The sequence below is a fragment of the Gracilinanus agilis genome, chromosome 3 (assembly GCF_016433145.1).
Source record: "Gracilinanus agilis isolate LMUSP501 chromosome 3, AgileGrace, whole genome shotgun sequence".
Classification (NCBI taxonomy): domain Eukaryota; kingdom Metazoa; phylum Chordata; class Mammalia; order Didelphimorphia; family Didelphidae; genus Gracilinanus; species Gracilinanus agilis.
The window spans coordinates 89,714,945-89,739,017 of NC_058132.1; the positions used below are offsets into that span (position 1 = coordinate 89,714,945).

General features: G+C 37.2%; 1 protein-coding gene across 1 annotated transcript; it reads right to left on the reverse strand.

Annotated features, from left to right (window-relative positions):
* Nucleotides 1–13,386: 13,386 nt before the first annotated feature.
* On the reverse strand, nt 13,387–14,352 carry LOC123241168 (olfactory receptor 51G1). Its single transcript, XM_044668871.1, has one exon. The coding sequence runs from the start codon at nt 14,350–14,352 to the stop codon at nt 13,387–13,389; it is 966 nt and encodes a 321-aa protein (XP_044524806.1).
* Nucleotides 14,353–24,073: the final 9,721 nt, after the last annotated feature.

Consider the following 24,073-nt stretch of genomic DNA (forward strand, 5'->3'; position numbering starts at 1 on the left):
AGGGTTAGGCTAGATTAGTCTTAAATCTCTATATATCTGCTTTCTCTATTTCAAGTGATTATTAATAATCTTTACGGAAAGTAAGAACCCAGAGTTAATAATTTAAATATAAAAATTTTTTAAAGTTGTGTGGATAGAATTTGCTCCCCAGGACTCTCTTACCCAGCATCCCATATGCATGCTCACACTGAGTACTGTGTTATTTGGAATTTTGGGGGTTGATTTGAGTTTTAAATATTTAGATATATGACAAACTTCCTGTGGACATTTAGGGGACTTTGAAACTACATTTCCCATGATTCAACAGGTTTCCAGTTTTATGTGATGATGTGAGCCAATGTAAAGCGTAGCTTATATAGAGAGAGGACTTGATTGAGAGGCTCTCATTGGTAGGAGGGAGCCAGGTGGGAGAAGGTATGGCAGGCAATTTGAATTAGAATTTAGCAGGCATGTGGTCATCTTATATTTTACCAACATGGCCTTATTAAAATATGAATATGTCTTTTAATCACCATCTATATAAATTTTAATAATAATAGTACTCACACTGTGTGTGTACATATCTACAGAAGATATATTTTGAATGTAACGCCACCTCTCTCTCTCTCTCTCTCTGCTCCCAGAAAGGCAATTGTGGAGGTTAGGTGAGAGACAGAAAGGATAATTTTACCAATATGATTTTACTTAGGCTTTATACTCTTGTTCTTTTATTTCTTCTACTTCAGGTGATTACTAATAAATATTTTACAATATAATACTGGAGTTATTGGACATTAATTTACATCTTACATTTTTGGTGAGCCAGTCAGGATAGAATCCTTGATCTACTTTTAAGATAGCCTTTGAGTAAAAATAGAGATAAATAGGGGAAAAAAGGAATTCACCTTCTTTTCAGCAGTACGTGGAACATTCACAAAGATTGACCATGTACTAGGGCATAAAAACATGGCAAACAATGCAAAAAAGCAGAAATAATAAATGCAACCTTATCAGATAATAATGCAATAAAAATAGTGATTAGCAAGGATATATGGAGAAGCAAATTAGAAATTAAAATATATTTTGGAACTAATTTGAAATTAAATAATATGATTCTCCAAAATAAGTTAGTGAAAGAACAAATCATAGAAATAATTAATAATTTCATGGAAGACAACGACAATGAAGAGACTTCTTACCAAAACCTATAGGATGCAGCCAAAGCAGTTCTAAAGGGAAAATTTATATCATTGAGTGCATATATTAACAAATTATAGAGGGCAGGGGTTAAGGAATTGGGCATGCAACTTAAAAAATCTAGAAAGCAAACAAATAAAGATCCCCAGATGAAAACTAAATTAGAAATACTAAAAATTAAAGGAGAAATTAATAAAATTAAAAGCAAAAGAACTATTGAATTAATAAATAAGAATAGAAGCTCATGTTTAGGGGAAAAAAGAGATAAAATAGACAAAGTATTGGTAAATCCAATAAAAAAAGAAAGAAGAAAAGCAAAATAACAGTATCAAAGATGAAAAGGGACACCTCACCTCTAATGAAGAGGAAATCAAGGCAATTATTAAAAACTATTTTGCCCAGTCTTATGGCAACAAATATGGCAATATAGGTGATATGGATTAATATTTACAATAATATACATTGCCTAGATTAATAGCAGAATAAATAGAATATCTAAATAATGCAATATCAGAAAAAGAAATTGATCGAGCCATCAAAGAACATCCTAAGGAAAAATTGCCAGGGCCTGATGGATTCACAAGTGAATTTTATCAAACATTCAAAGAACAACTAATCCCAATACTATACAAATTATTTGGCATAATAAGCAAAGAGTGAGTCCTGCCAAATTCCTTTTATGACATGAATATGGTACTGATCCCAAAGCCAGGCAGACCAAAACAGAGAAAGAAAACTACAGACCAATTTCCCTAATGAACATAGATGCAAAAATCTTAAATAAAATACTAGAAAGAAGACTTTAGCAAGTGATCATGAAGGTTATTCATTATGATCAGGTAGGATTTATGCCAGGAAGGCAAGGATAGTTCAATATTAGGGAAACCGTCCACATAATTGACCATATTAACAAGGTAACAAACAAAAACCACATGATTTTCTCAATAGATGCTGAAAAAACCTTTGATAAAATACAGCACCCATTCCTATGACAACACTAGAAAGTATAGGAATAAAAAGATCTTTCCTAAAAATAATAAACAGTATATATCTAAAACCATCAACAAGCATCATATGCAATGGGGATAAATTAGAAGCCTTTCCAATAAGATCAGGTGTGAAACAAGGATGCCCATTATCACCTCTATTATTTAACATTGTACCAGAAACACTAGCAGTAGCAATTAGAGAAGAAAAAGAAATTTAAGGTCTTAAAATAGGCAATGAGGAGACTAAGCTACCACTCTTTGCAGATGATATGATGGTCTACTTAAAAAATCCTAGAGAATCAACTAAAAAGCTAATAGAAATAATGAACAACTTCAGCAAAGTTTTAGGATACAAAATAAATGCACATAAATCATCAGCATTTTTATATATTTCCAACACATTGCAGCAGAAAAATAACATTTAAAATCACCCTAGACCAGTAATAGGCAAACTATGGCCTGTGGACCAGATTTGGGCCCCCTGAAATGTTCTATCTGGCTGTGGGATATTATTTCTAATCTGAAAAATACAATGAGTAGAATACAATACAATAAAATTTGAAAAGAGTTGCCTTAGAAACAGACTGACAAATGAGCATTTCCTTTGCTTTGGCCCCCTCTTTAAAAAGTTTGCCCATCACTGCCTTAGACAATATAAAATATAAAAAACAAACATAGGGATTATACGGACACAACTACAAAACACTTTCCAAACAATTAAAACTAGATCTAAACAGTTGGAAAAACATTGATTGCTCATGGGTAAGACAAGCTATCATAATAAAAATGACCATTCTTCCCAAATTAATTTACTTATTTAGTGCCATACCTATCAAACTACCAAAAAATTATTTTACAGCATTAGATAAAACTATAACAAAGTTCATTTGGAAGAGCAATAGATCAAGAATATCAAGGGAAATAATGAAAAAAAATGTGAAGGAAGGGGGCCTAGCAGTACCAGATATTAAACTATACTATAAAGCAGCAGTCATCAAAACAATATGGTACTGGCTAAGAGACAGAAGGGAGGATCAGTGGAATAGACTTGGGGAAAGTGACCTCAGCAAGACTGTCTATGATAAACCCAAAGAGCCCAGTTTTAGGGACAAAAATCCACTATTTGACAAAAATTGTTGGGGAAATTGGAAAAAGTATGGGAGAGATTAGGTTTAGATCAACATCTCACACCCTACACCAAGATAAATTCAGAGTGGGGGAATGACTTGAATATAAAGAAGGAAACTATAAGAAAATTAGGTGAACACAGAATATTATACTTGTCAGATCTCTGGGAAAGGAAAGATTTTAAAACCAAGCAAGAGTTAGAAAAAATTACAAAATGTAAAATAAATAATTTCGATTACATTAAATTAAAAAGTTTGTGTACAAACAAAACCAATGCAACCAAAATCAGAAGGAAAACAACAAACTGGGAAAAAATCTTCCCAGCATAGGAGATTTGAAGTGTCATCTTCGCCCACCTGCTTTGATTTGCTTGACTTAGCCTGGGTGGTACTAGCTGAGCCTGAAGCCACCACCCGTTTGCTGTATCTTTTGAGGGAGGCATTGTTCCTGCACAGAAGGTAAAGTATAAATTTCCCTTATATTACTAACAGCTGAGTGGCTGGCACTGGCCTCCTGCCTCTCACAACCCCAAAACCCATAACCATGTGGGTTCAGCACCATTGGTTTCCTATTGGTTTGGAGCTGAAATGGCCCCCAACACAGCACAGAAGTGCAAGGAGCTGGCGATCTTAAGCTCTTTCCATGCTGCCCACCCCTCTTCTAGCTTCGAAGTCAATTTTAAACTAACCCTGGGGGTTTTCATGCTCCTGACTGAGAAGGTGGAAACTGAGGATTTAGCCCACACAGGGGTCTCCATTGCCACTATCTAGACCCTAAAACCCAGCATAATGGGGAGCAGCTAGTAGCTCAGTGAATTGAAAGCTAGATTCTTGGAAATTATACCCTGGTTTCCTGACCCAAACAGGTGTAGCCTGTATTCTATACGCAAATACCCTTTTGTTCTCCCTGGTGTTTTTGCCCCTAGGTGGGAGGTTAAGGAAGAATACTCTTCCAAACCTCTTAGCTAACTCTTGAGGCTTTTTTGTTTCGTTTTGTTTTGTTTTGTTTTTACCTTCAAGAAAGTGTGTTTTATTTTGACTGAAATAGAAAACTCTTGCCTTTTCTTGCCGCCCCTCCTAAATTTAGTCTCAGGTAAGGCTTTTCACCCAGCCTCCACTCAGGGATTAATTAGGGCATGTCTCCATCTACACCAAACTTTTTTCTCTAAAATCCTTACAAAGTCCAGTCCACTAGACTTGTGATGTTTTTACTCCTAGCCAGTGCTTACTATGGTAGCACCACATTTGAAAAAAAGAGTAGAATTGCTAATGATTTAATAATTTGAATTAAAAGCATGGCCCACTCTATGAAAGAGCAGTGCATTACCAGTTTTAGGATGTCTTTCCTTACTTCATTTTCTGGGAGTACTTGCACCTACTAGATACTTTGAAATTTATCCATTCCTCCCCAAGAAAAAAAAAACAATTCAAATATAACTTGAGTAATCTCAAGATGCAAGAGGGATAGTCTACTCAGTTTCTACAACACATTTAATATGGGATTCATCCACACTGTACTCAGTGCAGAAATCCCCCTCAATATGGAGGACCTCAGAAATGTGGCCAAAGGAATCTAGATTGATGATGATACTCAAGAGGGGAAGGAACCTCAATGAGTCTGGCCTTTTCAGACTCCATTACTTTATTGATAGTAATTGTTTCAGTTTATTCCTCTCCAAATAGTGAAGAAGCCTCTGTAACTCAGCTATCAGAATTGGAGAAAAGGACTCTTGTATTGATTGCTCACAAACCTTCTATTAACATTGTGTGCCTGTATTCTGTCACGCTTACTGTATTTGCTGATTGTTTACTTTAAAAATCAATTTTGGTTGTATTGATTTTGTTTATACAAACCCTTTTTAATTTAATGTAATCAAAATTATTTATTTTGCATTTTGTAACATTCTCTATCCCTTGATTGCTCTTACAATCTTTCCTTTGCCATAGATCTGACAGGTAAACTTATCCTATGTTCACCTAATTTACTTATAATTTCCTTCTTTATATTTAAGTCATTCACCCATTTTGAATTTATCTTGGTGTAGAGTGTGAGATGTTGATCTAAACTTAATCTCTCCCATACTGTTTTCCAGTTTTTCCAGCAGTTTTTGTCAAATAATGAGTTATCGTCCCAAAAGTTGGGATCTTTGGGCTTATCGAACACTGGCTTGCTGAGGTCATTTACCCCAAGTCTATTCTACTGATCTTCCTTTCTGTCTCTTAACCAGAACCATATAATTTTGATGATTGTTTTAAAATTTAATTTTGTTTTTAGTTCACATATTGATCTAATCTAATACATTCTGTTACACTATGTCATTTTCAGCTATATGTCTGTTTCATTGCCTTTATTTTTACCCTCCTCATATGACTGGACTGGAGAAAATACCATTATAAAAGTCCATAAGCAAGTTGGACAAACACTTTTCCATGGCAAAACCATAGGTCCTTATGGATGCTGGGTTTGTCACAAGATCCATTGAGGTCACATGTTGCCTTCATGGCCTTTTGTTCCTTTTTGCCTTTGTTATTGTCACATAGATGATGATGGATGGACTCCATCAAACTGATTAAAACCAGTATCAGTGACCTTTGGAGAATCTAATGAGCTAAAAAAAATCTCAATTGATTTTAACAGGACTTTAGAAGTGATTTTCGGGTATTTAGTAACACTACTACCTTTGACTGATCATTCACCTTCCTTTGACACGTGTTTAACAAAAGGTAAAGATCCATTTAGTAGTTGAAGTGAAGTGTAATAGCACTATTGTATTCCTCACCTCTGCATTCATAAAAATGTAATGGATGAGACATCAGAAGTGAATTTCACTATTGTATTCCTCGCCTCCACATTGCAATGGATGGGACATATAAATAATACATGCCTTTTACAGCTGTTACAGTCTCATACCAGAGGAGAGAGGTTTTTCCTTTCTCTTTCTTAAACAAATCTTAGATACCCCCAATTGGAAATGCCCTTGAAGGAACTGTTAGGTGGAACTCTCTTTAAAATTCAATCCTGCCCAAGGCACTATTAATTTTCTATTGATTTCTCCTTTGAATGGACAACTTCACTGGACTGAGTCCTGGCCTTATGGTCTGACATTAAGGCAACATACAGAGAGTGGAGACAGAAAGAGGAAATCACAGTCCACTGGCCCCCATGCCAATATAATAAGGTAGCTGGGGATTCAAACAGAGCCAACAGTCAGACAGCATCTGGGGCCACGGCTATTCAAGAAGGTTAAGACTGCCAAGAGCATGTTGAGAAGGGATTGCTCTCCCCAGGGGTATCTTCCTGTGGCCACCATCTGTTGCCCAAGAGTGGGGACTGTGGGGGTAGATGCCAGTTTGTGTCCTGTAAGGTTGCCTTTTGGGGGCTTACAGGAGAGGGCAGTAATTTCTCAGCCACACATTGCACTGTTAATTCTGTCTCTGGATCTCTTCCAGTGAAGTACAGCCAGAGTCCTGATACCCAGCCCACCAACCAGCCTATGTTCGACTGGGATCCTAATAGTTAAAATAATTGGGTTATAGGATCAGAGGGTAGCCTTGGACTTCCCCTTTCTCCAAAGCATAACATAGGGTTCTATCTTTGCACGGGGCAAGGAGGCTTCATTGTCCCATCTCAATTCCCCCTCTACTAGTAACTAAGTCAAACCTTTGACTAGGCATCAGGCAAGGGTACATACAGGGAACAAAGGAATTTTTCTGCCTATGGTTTGCCTGAAATACTTCTACAATGGGGGAGTACAATGTCCCATGCCGTCTCCTTTCCCCCTTCCCCCCCAATATCTAAAGGAACAGGGGTGATGGCCGTAGTCTTCTATAGTTTCTTCATAGCTGATAAGGGACATCAAGTCTCTGAGAGGGGGAAGGAGAGGCTGTGGGCACAGGGCCTTTGGGGCTTTTCTGGACCAAATTCCTGGGTCCTAGTAGCTGGGGACCTGAAGGCTCAGAGATCTGAAAGGCATGTCTAGCAACTGTTTTCCTTGACTGACAGAGAGGTCACAAGGAGGAGAGTCAGTCCCTAAGGCAGAAGTGTAGAAACCAGAGAAGTACAACAGAAATTGATATTAAACATTCATTTGGGTATCTTAGCCTAACAGATTCCATCTTCAGAAATCATCTTCTGACAGAAATGGATCCCTTTAGGAAATCTGATTCCTAAGTTGTTTGCAGAGATGGTATGTGAAATTTCTGTTAAAGAATATCCTTTTGCAAAGCCCACATTAATATGGGATCTATAAATACTTGAGTAATAATATTTTACAGATGAATTTCTTTACCCAGATTCTGGAGGAAATCCAGAAAGATTTGGGTTATATTTCTAAGCTCAAGACTCAAACTTCAATTGGGGAAAATTAAGGCTGCAATACAAATAAGTTATTAACAAACTCTGCCTAATTCTCAAAGTATGTTCCCTAACAATTTAATAATTTCAGTCATTAACCTAATAGGTTGTTTGGGGAAATGGAAATCTTAATTTCACAATTTGCATTATGTGCTGATTATGGGAATTTGTCACACAGAAATGGCAAGATGAGATTTTTTTCCTTATTAATTGCATATAGGTTACATATCATATGTCCTTAACCTATTCAGGTGAAAATTTTAATCCTCTTAACAGTACAAATGCGTACATATTTTGTATTCACTCATCATTACTTTCTAACAACTTGTGTGTGAATGCATGTTAATCTCTAGATCACAAATTCCTTATGTATTGTACATATTTTAAAAAACAATTCATTTACATACATTAAAATAACAACTCATCTGAAAAATCTCATGTTTAAATTGTAGAATAAGTTCTCCTCAAAAACATTACGACTTTTTCTGAATGACCTTTACATCTTATACTATAGACCTTCTGTATACAAAGGAGCCAGTACAATTTCTGCCTTCATAGAATGAACATTCCCTTTCTATGTCAGGCTGGCTATTGATCACATTCAAACAACTCTTAAATTCACTGAAACCATTATGCATTGCATAACCAAACAAATTTCTAACCATGAGATTTTGTGTTCAATAAAATCTGGCTAACATTCAACATTTCACTGACAATTGTCAAAATAAATGAAATTACATTGTATCATATCAAAATCATTAGCAATCTTCCAAAGTTGCATATATCAACCTTTAAAATTAAATCTTAAGTGAAAATTGAATCAAAGCCCAGTAATTAACAGTTCCTAAAATTTGAATCTCAGGCTGTCTGTATCGTGTCACATTAGTTTGACATAAAACAGATGGAGGCCCCAGGGGGATGGTCCAACACAGAGCTGGGGAGCTGGAAGAAGGCTATTGGGATTGGTGTGTATGAGCCTCAAATTCATCTGATTCTGTGATCTCCTTTCAGGGGTGTGGGCTGAGTGGGGATGGGGAAGTTCCTAGAGTTGGCAAGGACCTAGGTCAGAATCCCTGGGAAGCATGTGGAGTCATGAATGAGTCAAACTATATTTATCCCTTCCTTTAAAAAACAAATTCAAAGAAAGACTATAGACAGTTTATATCATTTTTAATAAGCCACTTGAAAAAGTGCTTTGTCAAATTATTTTGCAAAAGATGTAGGAAATGTGTACCAAAATGTGCGCATATATATATGTATACACACACACACACATATATATATATATATATAGAGAGAGAGAAAGATGATATAGAGATGATAGAGATACATACATATACATATAAACTTACATGCCTACATATACATACCCCCACATACATATTTAGACACTTAAGAATATTTGAACGTTTCTTGCTTCATGAGGGGCACTGTGCTAAGAGCTCTGTTTGTGAACTCAAGGTGGAAATATAATCTTGTCTTTAGGTGCTTATATTTAATGAAGAAAATATATATAAAGGGGAGTTAGAAATGGGGAGGGGATACTTGAATTATGGCATAGTATAGAGAAAATCAGGAAGTGGAAAAGAGCATTGGTACTTCAGTTTTACAAGTCAAATTCCTCTCTTTGCAATTGTCTGAAAACTTGGCTCTATTTCAAGTCCCATTGAAAACACCACTTTTTAAAGAAAGCCTTTCCTGATCCCTCTTAATTCAAGTACCTTCCCACTGTTCATTATTTTCAATTTATCCTGAATATAGTTAGTTTTTATATAGTTATTTGCATGTGGTTTCCCCAATGTCCAGCTTAGTGCCCATGGCCAACAGCTCATAGATATATCTGAGAGAAAAAGCAGAACTAGAAGTGTACATTACATCTTGATGACTTCATAATATTGGAGACCCTCAATAGGAAGAGCAATGAGAGTCAAGGCCATTCTATCAGGTATAGGAGCAGTTCAATCTGCTAAACTCTGACTGCTGAGCTCTGAAGACTATTTCTTTCAGTAACAATTGTTGAGGGTCAAGTCCCCATATGTTTACCTACTCTACAATATGGAAAGGAAAATGACCTTTAATGGTTTTAAAGCTATTCTCTTCTAGCTCTGATTATCTCTTTCTGGTAAATAGGTCTAAGAAACAGACCATTCATTAAAGGAATGCTGGGAATACTGGGTAATCACAAGGGAAGGCTTGTAAGTACATGATTGTCCATTCTTGAGCACTAGATCTCAGATACAATTTCAGCATTTACTCCACCTTCCTCCCATTGTACATATTTTCATTAAAATTATCCCCCAAATTGGCACAAATATAAACACTCACTTTCATATGCCATAATAAAGACTCTGAAAGATAATGCAATAGTGAGACAAAAACATGCACACATATAGGTCATGAATGCTGACATATAAACAGATATACAAAACATTATACAATAATGATTAGGGATTTTGCTCATAAATAATGCTTTGTATATAAGTTGATAATGATTTTAGTCCAAATACCCATACTCAAGAGTACTCATGCCCACACTTTAACTCAAGTACAATGACACAGGAACACAATCAACGAAGATATGCATCCATATTTAGTGATATTCACAAACATATAGGTGTACACAATAATATTCCAACACCCTACCTGCCCATACAACAAAACAGGTAGGCACTGAGATACAGAATCTCTCTCTCACTCTTGGTCTTTGTCTCTGTCTTATACACACATGCACACACAGGCATAGTGATGCCATAGATGGGTATTGAGGAAAATAAGACATTCTAAAGGCAAGTAAATAATGGTTTAGAAACAAACACAAAATTTTAAAAGCCTGCTTCTGGCTTGCTCCATTTCATAGAAAATAACAACATCATGGGGTTTAGGTGGGATTTTTTGTTTTATTCCCTTTGCTCATTCCCAAAATTATAAAAAACAATAAAACTCTAAAAGACCTTTTCTGTGGATTTTGTGTTTTGTAAAAAGTCAGCATATTGCAGTGGAAATATGAACTTGAACAAGTCACTAACCCCATATGGCCCTCAGTTTCCATCTAGAAAAAATGGAATTATACTAGAAAAACCCTGAGATTTCCTCCCAATTCTGAATACATAGAAAGATACTGCCAATTTAATCCACATGGAATGGGGTAGCTGGATAATGAGATTAGTAACTATGCCATTTGAAACTAGGGTACACAATCTGTTTAAATTTAATCTACAGAAGAGAAAATCCAGGGAGAACATATTGTTAACTTTCAATTGTTTCTGTTGTAATGTGGGATTTCTTGCATTTGCAATATTAACCTAGGCAATCCTGTCAGTTAGCAGAATGGAACTCTGGCCTGGCAGGTGCCATCCCAGGTGCCAACTGACAGTTGGGCTGTGACTATATAAGGCTCTGCAAACCCAACCTTGGGGTTCTGATTTCCTTGACCTCACCCAAACAACCAGCTGCCCCTGACTTCCCCTTGGGGATCCTGGGAGGTTGAAGGGAAGTGGGTTGTGGAACATGGGCAGGAATTAGTTTAGTGGAGCCTTGTGGTTAGGGACATCCCTAGAACAACTCAACAACTTCATCTGTTTAGCTGGTGGATCAAATAACATCAGGCCAGTGTCAAGTTATCTCTGGCTGAGGACTGGTTCCGAGTCTGACCAGGCCTTCAAGATCCATTACAAACATTTGGCAGTTGCCTCTAGCAACAGCTTAACAAGACCTTAAACCCTCTTACCTTAGTTTTCCCTTTCCAGTTTAAATAAATGCTTTAGTCTAAATCAGTGAGTCCCTGTGATTCCTTCAACTTCACCAAGGCTAAGGGGACTAAAGAGGGGAGGGAATATTGAGGAATTGAGTCTACTGTGAAGTGGAAGCTAAGCCTCCATTGTAGCCAGGAAGTAGAGTCCCATTTCCTGCTGGGTTCTGCTCTCACCCAATAGAAGGCAGTTACTTCAGCAGGGAGGGGCTGCCCACTCAACACTATAAGGGAGCCTACAGCTGGCAGTGGAGATTCACTGGGCACTTCAGCTGAGGTTGTTCATCTGTTATCAACTAACCCCAAAAGCTCCTGTTAGGTTAGTTACTGGCTCCCAGGCCCCTGGTGACTCACTTTTACCGTCATCATCATATTATCTATTACATTATTATCCATTACACTGTCCTATTGCCTCTTCTTTTTTTTTTTTTTTAAACCCTTACCTTCCGTCTTGGAGTCAATACTATGTATTGGCTCCAAGGCAGAAGAGTGGTAAGGGTAGGCAATGGGGGTCAAGTGACTTGCCCAGGGTCACACAGCTGAGAAGTGTCTGAGGCCAGATTTGAACCTAGGACCTCCCGTCTCTAGGCCTGGCTCTCAATCCACTGAGCTACCCAGCTGCCCCCCATATTGCCTCTTCTTGATCTCATCTGGAGATTTCATGGCAAAGATTCTGGAATAGTTTGCCATCTCTGAAAAATATATTTTTAAATAATTTCATAAGGTAGCCAGGAAAAATACTTATTCTACCCAATACAGCAGGTTATTTACTAGGAAGCAGAGAATTAACTATTTTTCTCATTTTAAAGATGAGAAAACTAAAGCAAATAGGGTTAAGTGACATGCCCAGGGTCACACAGCTAGTAAGTATCTGAGGCCAAATTTGAACTCAGGAAGATGAGTCTTTCTGACTGCAGACCCAGTGCCCTCTCACTGAGTCATCTAGCTGCCATATTAGCTATCTATAAGTACTTAAACACACTCTCAGTGGATAGGGAATTAGTCTTATTTTTCTTGAATACAAGGATCAGAAGTAAATACAATGGTTGAATGTTGGAGAGAAGTAAATATTGACTCAATAGAAAGAACATTTTAATAAGAAATAGTCAAAAGTGGAAAAATATCCTTCTGTAGAAAGCAACACTCCATGTCCTGACTACACATTTTCACTCTCTCCCTCATGCCCAGAAAGCTTTCCCTTCTCATCTCCACTTCCCAGATTCCCTTGTTTCTTTCAAATCTCAGATTAAGCTGCACTTTTTTTTGTTAGAAGTCTTTCCAGGTACTCTTAATCTTATTTTTCCTGATGACCCCAACTCCATTTAACCTGTATATAACTTTTTTTTCCACATAGTTTCCTGCTGCTTCCTGTTCTCCCACATCAGAGGGAGAGGACTGTGGGAAGAGAGGCTGTTTGGTTTTTGTCTGTCTTTGTTTTGCCAGCACTTAGCACAGTGCCTAGCATATAGTGAGTGCTTAAATGATTATTGCTTGGACTTTACTAGTTCTGCTTGGCCCTCGAGGAGAGACATTTTCAGAAAATTTGCCAAAGCAAAAAGGATTTTTGTCTTGTCTTCTACTTCACATAATCCTTTGCTAAGGATAAGTATTAGTGTGAGGAAATCAGTGATTAATGCAAATACACTTTTTCTTTTCTTTTCTTTTCTTTTCTTTTCTTTTCTTTTTTTTTTTTTTATTAAACTCATCTGTTTAGAATTGACACTAAATATCACTCAAGGCTTACAGGCTAGGCAGTTGGGGTTAAGTGACTTGCTCAGGGTCAGGTAGCTAGGAAGGACTTGTCTGAGGTCACATTTGAACCTAGGACTCTCCCATCTCTGCAAGCCTGGCTATCTATACACTGAGCCACTTAGCTGCCTTTACAAATGCTCTTTCCAAGCAGAAAGGGAACCAGAGAACAAACGCAAAAAAAAAAACAACTTAACATCAACTACAGAAAAACAATTGCTTTCTAAGATTTTCCACCTCAGCCTAGCCCTGGCGATTGTTGCTCAGCCCTTGTAAAAAGGAAAACTTTTTGACAATTCTTTGCCGGATCTGCTTGGTCTTGACGCTGTAAACAATGGGGTTCATGAGAGGAGGCACTAAAAGGTAAACATAGGACATGAGCAAATGGACCACGCGGGGCAGATGCTCACCAAAGCGGTGCACAAGGGATAAACCAATCATAGGAATATAGAAGAGAAGCACTGCGCAGATGTGAGAGACACAAGTATTGAGGGCTCGGAGGCGCTCCTCACGGGAGGCAATGCTCAGCACTGTGCGCAGAATGAGGGCGTAGGAGAGAAAGATGAGCACTGAGTCCACACCCACCGTACAAGCCACCACAACGAGGCCATAGATGTGGTTCACTATGATGCTGGAGCAGGCCAGCTTCATGATCTCCAGGTGAAGGCAATAGGCATGGGCTAGTACATGAGAGCGGCAGTAGTGGTAGCGTTTCAGGAGTAAAGGTAGAGGAATGATGAGCAATGCACTGCGCAGGAGTGAACACAGCCCCATCTTCACTATCCGGCCATTTGTCAGGATGGTCCCATATCGGAGTGGGTTACAGATGGCCACATAGCGATCAATGGACATGGAAAGCAGAACCGAAGATTCCACCAGGGACAGTGTATGGATAAAGAAGAGCTGGATGAAGCAGGCAGGAACGCCAATCTCCCGAATATCAAACCAAAAGATACCCAGCACTGTGGGCAATGTGGACAAGCACAGTCCTAGGTCTGTGAGGGCCAGCATTGCCAGAAAGTAATACATGGGTTCATGGAGTGTTGTATCTGTTCGGATAACATGGAGGATGGTGATATTTCCCACAATTACTGTTAAGTAGATAGTGCAGAAGGGGATAGAGATCAAACCATGAAAAGCTTCTTGACCCCGGAATCCGGTCAGGAAGAAAGAGAGTGATTGGAGGCTGCTGTTCCCTGCAGCCAACATTGTGCTGAAGACTTGGACTGAGAATTCTGAAAAGCAGAATTTGGCTCATGAGCAAAGGGAACTACTCTATTTCCTCTTACCTGAAGTCAATGGAATAGTTGCTTGCCCCTTTAGAAACTTTACTTTTTAACCTTCTCCTACATGGAAGGAGAATCAATAATTCCATTATCTTTGTGATTTATCCAGTGGCCCACCCACCCAGGATTGCCCACAAAACCCAGGTATGTTGTATCCCACTGGCACTGGCTTTATGGATGTGACATGGAGTATAAAGAAAAATTATTTAAGTCTAAAACCAAATCCTACTGTGTTTTAGAAGTGCCTCCTGAAAACCTACTCAACATGGATCTTTGAACTTCCCAGCTATCCATTATGGTCTATACCAAACATTTTGTTCTTGATATGTATACTGTCATCTCAGTGTCTGTCTTTGAATCACACGTGAGGTGTGTGTACCTTATCTTCTTTCCAAGAGAGAATAAAGGAAAGAAGTATGGAGTGAAATTATGGAACTTTTTTTTTATTCAGAAGACTTACATCTGAGTCATGGTTTGAACTAGGTGACTTTGAAAAAGTCCCTGATTCTTAATCTTCTCTCTTTAAAACAAGGAGAATGAACTTGATGTTTGCAAAGGTTTCTGTCAACTTAAATTTTCCATTATTTTATATGTAAGCTCCTTCACAACATGCCTAATATTTCCTTTCCACTCCACCACTATCATTGCCCGATCTCTACTTTGAGCCCCATGGAATCTAAAATAGGATAGTACATAGCAGTTATTCAATATCAGTAAAGACCTCTTGAGTTTTCTGACTTATCTATGCTAAGGAATAGAACTTAGTGTAGTCATTCTACCAACCGCTCCACAGAAAATGGGACCCAGACCTAATATTGGAGGTAGAGGAGAAGTCAAAGAAATGAAGGAGATTTTTAGGAGTTTTCTTAAGTAGCATCTCCTCTGGAAACATTCTTTTACTAGTAAGATGAGACACTGGGTGACAATTGTCTACTTTTCCCCTTAGGATTCTATCATTGGGTAATTCTGTAGGTTTGGTTTCTCCTAAAAGTACTATTTATAAGGCTCTATCCAGTGAATTTTCCCCAACATCAATAAACCAGCTAATATCAATTAGCTTTTTTTTAGAAGGATATTTTATTTCAAGGGCAGATGTTACAAAATATAATCTTCCAAAGCAATGGAGCACATCATTTTTGTACACACTAGGTCACTAGGGAATGTGGATTCAAACTTAATGTAACATGCTAATAAGTTACCCCTCCTCCTCTTCCTTCCCTCTCCCTCTCCTTACCTCACAACTCCTGGTGTGGTAATCCCTTTCTCCTTTGACAGAATTCCCACTCCTGTTCAGCTCGGCAAGATTCTCTTGGGGCTTGGTGTCTCAACTGATTTAGCCAATGAACTGTTGGGCCAGATCAAATGAGTCTCTCCTATAATGGCTTCTTGCTGGACTTCCTTCCTTCTGAGATTTGCTCCATTGGCTCCTACTACCAAGTACAGTATTAAGGAACTTCTAATGGCACTTCTAACCTTTTAGACTTATAAAGAATAATACCTTCTCAGTTCTATCTCTGAAAACTCATTCACCTAAGAACAAGAAAGGATAAACACAAATAAACCAAATCAACAGCCCCCACCCCAATAAAAAAAAGTGCTTTTAAATCACTACATAAAATAGTGTGTGGAGATATGAGGGCTGCCAACCCTACCCAACACAATAGCTTACTTCATTAGGAAGTAGTTAAGGAAGAGAATTAGCTATCCTTTCCTAGAAATGTCTCGATTTATGCTCAGTTCTAGTTCCTCAATTAAAAGATGCTTCCTTGTCATAGTGCTAGCTGCTCTGTCATTCATAACTAGAAGTAGATAGACCAAGCCTTTGTGTTAGATTGGAACAGATAAGAAAAATTATTTATCCTTTTTTCTAATTGACTTAAAAGGACAAATTCCTGTATGTTCACTGACCATAACTCTCTTTATACTTAAATAATATGGTTCAGAGACCAACCCTGTCTGAAGATCATCACATTCTAGGTCAGTGATGGGCAACCTTTTGAGCTTAGTGTGTCAAAATTTGCCAAAAAAACAAGCATAACTCGGGTAATGTGTCACTTTGAGAAAAAAAAAACATAATTTCATGATATTTATAGGTCAAATAACAAAAATGTATAATTTAAATATATAACAGTATTTAATAAACCAAAATAGGTAAATTAATATAGGTAGAATTATCATCTTTATTGCACAGAGTGTTTACACTACACTACAGCAAATGTTTCATCCTCAGCATGAGGCCCCGTACTTCTCTGTATGCGACTGAGTGTCATTGAAAATTACTACATGTGTCAGTGCTGACACATGTTTCATAGGTTTGCCATCACTGTTCTAGGTTATAGGGAAAGGTGGATAAAGGATACATGGTCTTAATCTGGATAAGAGAAGCAAGGAAACTAGGAACAAGAGAGATTTAAATAGAAGAAATTTGGGCTAGAAACAAAATGGATTCTATAAGTTAGACTGAGAGACCTAAGAATAAGGGGTCATCTGAGATGGGCAGAGATATAGTCAGTGTCTCTCTCTGATTTTAATAAAAAAATAAGAATAGTTGGTGCCTTGATTCAGCTTCAGGAAGGGTGATAAACAATTCTCTTGGCTCCAAGATCTGTGACACAGCAATATATAGCTATTATTCACTTGTTCAATTATTACCACTCATAACAAAAGAAAATAGAATTTAACTAATGGTTGTGTCAGTAGTAATATATAGTCTGTTATAATAATTAGGTTATCTGAACTGACCCAGTCTTTTTCATTCCTGATTTGTATGGAATAAAATATTTATAACTTGGGCATCCTTGAAAAATACAACTATACACTATATCTAATACTGTTAACCCTAATAAGGCAGAATAGCTGAACTTCACCAAGAAACTCCCAAAGGACGGGAAATCTATAGTGTGAATAATATCGACTCATTAGAAAGCAAGTAATTCTAGATCTGAGGTCACAAGACCTGGGTTTGAACCAGTTACTCATGAACTTAGGTATATCTTTTAATCTTTTTTTTTTTTCACTATAAAATAGGTGGTACAAAAATATTTATAGCCATGCTCTTTGTAGTGGCAAAAAATTTGGAAAATGAGGGGATGTTCAGTGATTGGAGCATGGCTGAACAAATTGCAGTATTTGATGGTGATGGAATACTATTATGCTGAAAAGAATAATGAACTGGAGGAATTCCATGAGACCTGGAAAGACCTTCAGGAACTGATGCAGAGCAAAAAGAGCATATCCAGGAGAACATTGTACACAGTGACTGATACATTGTGGTACAATTGAAGGTAATGGACTTATAAACTAGTAGCAATGCAACGAACCAGGACAATTCTGAGGGATTTATGAGAAAGAATGCCATTCACATCCAGAGAAAGAACTATGGGAATAGAAATGCAAAGGAAAAACATATGACTGTTCATATGGTTCAAGGGGGACATGATTGAGGACGTTGACCTTAAGTGATCACTCTATTGCAAATTTGAATAATATCGGAATGGGTTTTGAAAAATGATCCATGTAAAACCCAGTGGAATTGCTCATTGGTTACAGGAGGAGGGAGGGATGAGGGGAGGTAAAGAGCATCAATCATGTAACCATGGAAAAATATTAAAAATTAATTTAATTAATTTAGGTATTATAAATAGGTAGCAGTGGCGATAGTAGTAAGACTAAATTATTTTTAAGATCTTTTCCAGGCTTATATCTATCCTCTTCTCATTACATGAGAGTCTTGGTATAGTGTAACTCAAACCAAAAGTTCATTTAGAAGAAATCTTGGTTCTTGAACAGAACCATCTAGAGCAGTGATGGGCAAACTATGATAGCCCATGGGCCAGATGCAGCCCCCTGAAATGTTCTATGCAGGCAGGGTGACATTATTCCTAATCTGACGAATATAATGGGCAGGATACAATACAATGAAACTTTAAAAGAGTTGTCTTAGAAACAGACTGACAGATGAGCATTTCCTTCCCTTTGGCCCCATCTTTGAAAAGTTTACCCTTCACTGATCTAGAGTATAATGCCCATAAACGTGAATCCAAAATGGATTAGAATGAGTGTCCTTTAAAAAAAAGCGTTCTTTTATAAGCATGCAGGAACAAATTTCTTTAATAACCTATTCAGACTCAGAAACAAAGGTCAGTTTTGGTATTGTTTTTAAGGAAGGAAGGAAATGAGCATTTTATTAAGCAACTAACAAAGCCTATTTAGTGCCTGCTATGTGCCTATAGCCTCACTGACCCAAGAGCTTTGGAAGTATTATATCATTTTATCCTAAAAACAACCCAGTGAGGTAGGTACTATCATCATCATCATCATCATCATCATCATCATCATCATCATCTCTATTTTATACTTGAAAAAACTGACAATAGGAGAGATTTGGGTGAGGCACAGTAAACAGCTTAACTTGGGATGATAAAAAATGTTGGATGTGTAACTGATTAATGGAGTGGAGTCTTTATTCTTGGAGATCCATTTCTCCTTGGCAGGTTAATCAGAGACATGGGCTGGAATCCAATGTCTTCTCTAGACCTTTGCTTTCACAACAGTACCATTCTAATTCTCTCAGCTCACCACTTTAGTTATTCCCATTCTCCTGATTAGCTTGTGGATTTTTCAAAAATGAGATAATACTTAGGGTTGATCTTAATCCTCCCTCTAAGGTCACAGAGAGTTGCCAACACCCTTTTGACTCTTGGAAAGATGAAAGTCTTTCTATTTCCCCAAAGCTAAGATTCAAATAATATTCTTTGATCCATTAGAGTTTCTTTCCCCCTAAAATTTTATGCCACATCCCATTTTGAGTCTCAAGTATTCGCCAAAGATGCTCACCTTTGCTGAAGCTGGACAGACATGACATGCACGATCCAATACCAGGTTTCATAAGTCAATCTTTGCTTCTTTTTCCCACACTGGCAAGTTTCTTAAGACATCTTGCTTCTACATCAAGAGACTGAGCAATCTGGAGTTAAGAGTCAGTCTTCAAGAAATGAATTTAGTCTCATTTACTTACTCCTAGTCCTTGGACATGGCATTCTTACTAAAAGGAAGTTGTGAGTTGTGGAAAAAAAATATTGATTATTGTTTCACATCCTGATTTTGAATTTCAAGTCTGCAACTTAGTAGCTGTGTGAACTTGGGTAGTTATTTAATTTTTCTGTGCTTCATCTGTAAAATGGAGAACAGAATATTTAACCTATCCACTAGACAGGAATTGAACCTGCTATTTCATTTAAATAGAGAACTTATAGGTAAGGAAATTCTGTAACTGCAGGTTGATATCCTGTCGACAGTTTAGTCTTAGAGAACTACCTAAACGACAGGTGTCAAATGCACTGTTCACCAGTAAAGCTAAAATCAAAATAAAATATTGTTGGAAAATATTTAACCAAAAAACAAAAAACAGAACATAAGTAATGTTAATATGGTTTTCCAAATAAATAGATAGTGGACAGCTAGACGGCACAATGGGTAGAGTAGCAGTTCTGGAATCATAAAGACTTATCTTCCAGAATTCAAATCTGGCTTCAGACACTTACTAGGTGTGTGATCCTGTGCAACTCACTTAACTCTGTTTGCCTCAGTTTCCTCATCTGTAAAATGATCAAAAAGTCACAAACCATTCCAGTATCTTTGCCAAGAAAGACTTAAATGGAATCATGAAGAGTTAGACATGGCTGGAAAATGCCTAAACAACAACAAATTTAACATACACCCCCATAGGATTCCTTATATATGACTTAGAGGTTTATTTCTCTTTGAATTTGACACCACTAGCCTAAAGCCCTGAAAGGTTGTCATTCAATCAATTTACTTTCATTAAGTCCCACTCATTCTATTAGGTGCTGGGAATTTAAGGAAAAGCATAAAACAATCCTTACTCCCAAGGAGGTCATAGTCTAATGAAAGTGAAAACATGTAAAGGATTATATGTAAATTTTAAATAAAGTATAAATTAGAAATAATCAACTGAGAGAAGACAATAGAATGTTTAGATCCACATAGTAATTGTTAACATAACTTGAACACAGATCCCTCTTGGCAATGAAGATGACTCTCTAATCACCATACCATTCTATCTTTAACTACATAGGTAAGAGAAGATTAAATAACAATATATTGAAGGGTATTTAGTGAATATTGGAGTGCTGTTGAATTCTAATAAAACAATATAAACAATAATAATATCTTTAGGAATTTATGATTTATAAAATACCTTCCTAGCCATCTCTCTCTTTTCTTTTTGTCTTCCTAGGGCTTAGGATTGTTACATAGTAAGTGTTTAATAAACACCTATTAGCTGGCTAATTTGCTAGTTTTCCATTTCTGTGAAGTAAGAAGAGCTGATATTATTATCTTATCCCTTGAACAGAAGAAGAAAATGAAAACAGAACATTAGAAAGACTTGTTTCAGTTCAAATAGGAAGATAGAGACAGAGAAAGGTCTATACCTTGTAGTTCATAACATTTTTAATTTAAAACTAGAAGAGACATCAAAAATCAACTTATCCAACATTCTGAGTCTGCTAAGTGGCACAGTGGATAGAGCAGTAAGGAAGTAAGGAAGTAAGGAAGACTCAACTTCCTGACTTGGTATCTGGCCTCAGACACTTACTAACTATATGACCTTGAGCAAACCATTAATCCCTGTTAGCCTCAGTTTCCTCATCTGTAAAATGAGCTGGAAAAGGAAATGGCAAGCCACTCCAATATCTTTACTCCCAAGAAAATCCCAAATCGGGTCTCAATGAATTTGAAATGATTAAAAAATGATTGAACAATAAAGTCCAACATCTTAGAGATAGGAAATTGGAGCTCATATTGGTCAAGTAATTTACCAGTGTAACAGAGGAAGGATCTAAATACAGATCCTCTGATGCCAAACCTGGTTTTCTTTCCACTGTGTCATTCCTCTTGCTGAGGCATGGTTTAATGGAAAACATACTGAGTTAGAAGACCTTGTGCCAAGTTCTAGCTCCAATAATAGACAAGTCTCTTCACTTCTTCTATACCTTCTTTTGAATCTGTAAAATGGGCATTGGATTAAAAACAATCAAACACATAATGCTTAAAGCAGAGTTGTTTTGACCAAAGCGCTTTGTAGAGCTTAAAACATTATAGAAATTAATATTCTAAGCTGACTCAGCAAAAATTTCAATTTTCTTTCATTAAAATATGAAAGCAAGGGGGAGCTGGGTGACTCAGTGGATTGAGAGTCAGGTCAAGAGCTGGGAGTCCTGGGTTCAAATTTGACCTCAGACACTTCCTAGCTGTGTGACCCTGGGCAAGTCACTTAACCCCCATTGCCTAGCCCAGGGGTCAGCAATCTTTTTGGCCGTGAGAGCCAAAAACGCCACATTTTTTAAAATGTAATTTTGTGAAAGCTGTACAGTGCTCACAGTGCTGCTCCTGTAACAGCGCCTGAAAAAAACTTGACTTTATGGCTCCTGCAGAAAGAGCCATATCTGACCCTCAAAAGAGACAGATATGGCTCAAGAGCCATTCGTTGCTGACCCCTGGCCTAGCCCTTACCATTCTTATGCCTTAGAACAAATAACCAGTATTGATTCTAAGATGGGAGGTAAGGATTTTAATATATATATATATATATGAAAATAAGTATATCCTATATACTATTTATCACAATGGAGTCAGTTAGTAGTAGGAGAGACTATAAAAAAAGAAATAACAATGATAATGGAACAGGGTCACTTCAAAATAGGTTAACATTTACATATTGCCGAGGATTAAAAGTATGAATTAAGAAAACAAAGAAACATAGGATGGGGGAAACAAGTTGGACATCATAAATCTCTGAGACAAGAATGGCCATTTCTCATTCATATCATTCTCATCTCATTACACAGGTGCACACACACACACACACACACACACACACACACAGAATTTTTAGGCTATAAACTCAGGGAGAACACAAAATGTACCTTTCTTAAACTTTTTTCCACTGAACTCAGCAGTAATATACATGTGGAAGGAACTTAATAAATATTGAAGTTAATACAAACCTACATAAAAATACACATATACAAATGGTCCCTTTCTTCATTTCCTGAAAAAACAATAATGATAATGATGATGATAGTCATTTATATAGCACTTTAAGGTTTACAAAGTATTTAACAAATACTACTTTCATTTTTCCTCACAATAACCTAGTTGCTGTCCTCATTTTACAGATTTTACAGATGAAAAAACCGAGACTATCAGAGGATAAATGACTTGCCTATAATCACACAACAAGAAAGAATCTGTCACACAGTTGCCACAAATCTTTCTTCTCTCCATATCCAATTAGAAAAATCTATCCAGAAAATTGGCAAAGCTACTCTGGGTGGTTGTCCTTCCAAAACAGATTGATCCTGGACTCCGGTTTGCCTTTAGTGCTCATCCAGTCTTTCCTTCTGCCCAGGCAGAGCTGATGAACTTGAAATTCATAGTCAAAGATTCATCAACCAATTTATTTGTAGTTGGTTATACCTTAAAGCTTCCATCTTTTACCTGCTTTTCTCTGGATCCTCAGAAATCCTAGATGATGCTCTTGTGGCTGGATGAACCAATTAAAATTTCTGAGGCTCTAAGTCATGTGTTCTTAAATTATTTTGACAGTCTGATCAATTTTATTCCTCCTCAGAACAATGTTTTTAAATGCATAAGTCAAAACACACAAAAAACAATTATATTGAAAAATAGTTATCCATTATAAAATGTTTACACACCCCAGGTTAGTAACCCTTATAATAAATATCCATAAACTTTAAATGTCATGTTATCTCCACTTCTCACATGCTTCAGTCATGAAGCAACCAACCCATCTGGATCTTCTCTCCACTGAGAGCCTGACCCCAGGCCTAACCAGAATATCCTCTTCTTCATAACTTTCTCACCTCTTTGATGCAAGAATTAGAAAGACCAAGAAAGATGTTAGTATCCAGGATAGGAAGACAGATCCTCACTTTTAGTTGGTTCTCCCTTAGACACTATTATGTACATGACAACTTCTTTCTCAAGAAACTTGGCCTCTGAGGCCAGAGAAGACTAAGAAAGAAGTATTTTCCACTTAAGAAATAGGGGAAATATAATTGCATAGACCATGTGATTGTTCCCTTGGGAGCCCTAAACTATATGAGTCTTTATAAAAACCTTAGATAGATCCCCTTAGGAGCCTCTCCCCAGCAGGAGAGTTTCCTTGTCCCTCACATGCCATTTACATTTGTGGTGGCCCCTAAGGTGCTCAGCAGAATGTAGGACCCATGAGTTTAGCTTTCTAAATCTCTTCTCCTGAGTGTCTGTGATGCATTCAGTCCTTCCTTAGTCATCACTCACCACTCATGTAAGCATAAATAAAACTCTTAACTTTTGTGGGCCTCAGTTTCCTCATCTGTAAAAAGAAAGGGTTGGAATTGATTATCTTTAGGGCTCCTTCTAATTTTAAATCTGTTTAAATGTGAAGTACAAGTTCTAAATTTTCATCTATCTCTAACTTGCTAAGATGCCTCAGATACATTATTTACCTCTCTGGATTTCAGGTCCTTCATCTATGGAGTCCAGAAGGATAGACATAATGATATCCACCATTCATAGTTTTTCATGTTTTGAACTTATTCAGAAAGGGTCTAGTC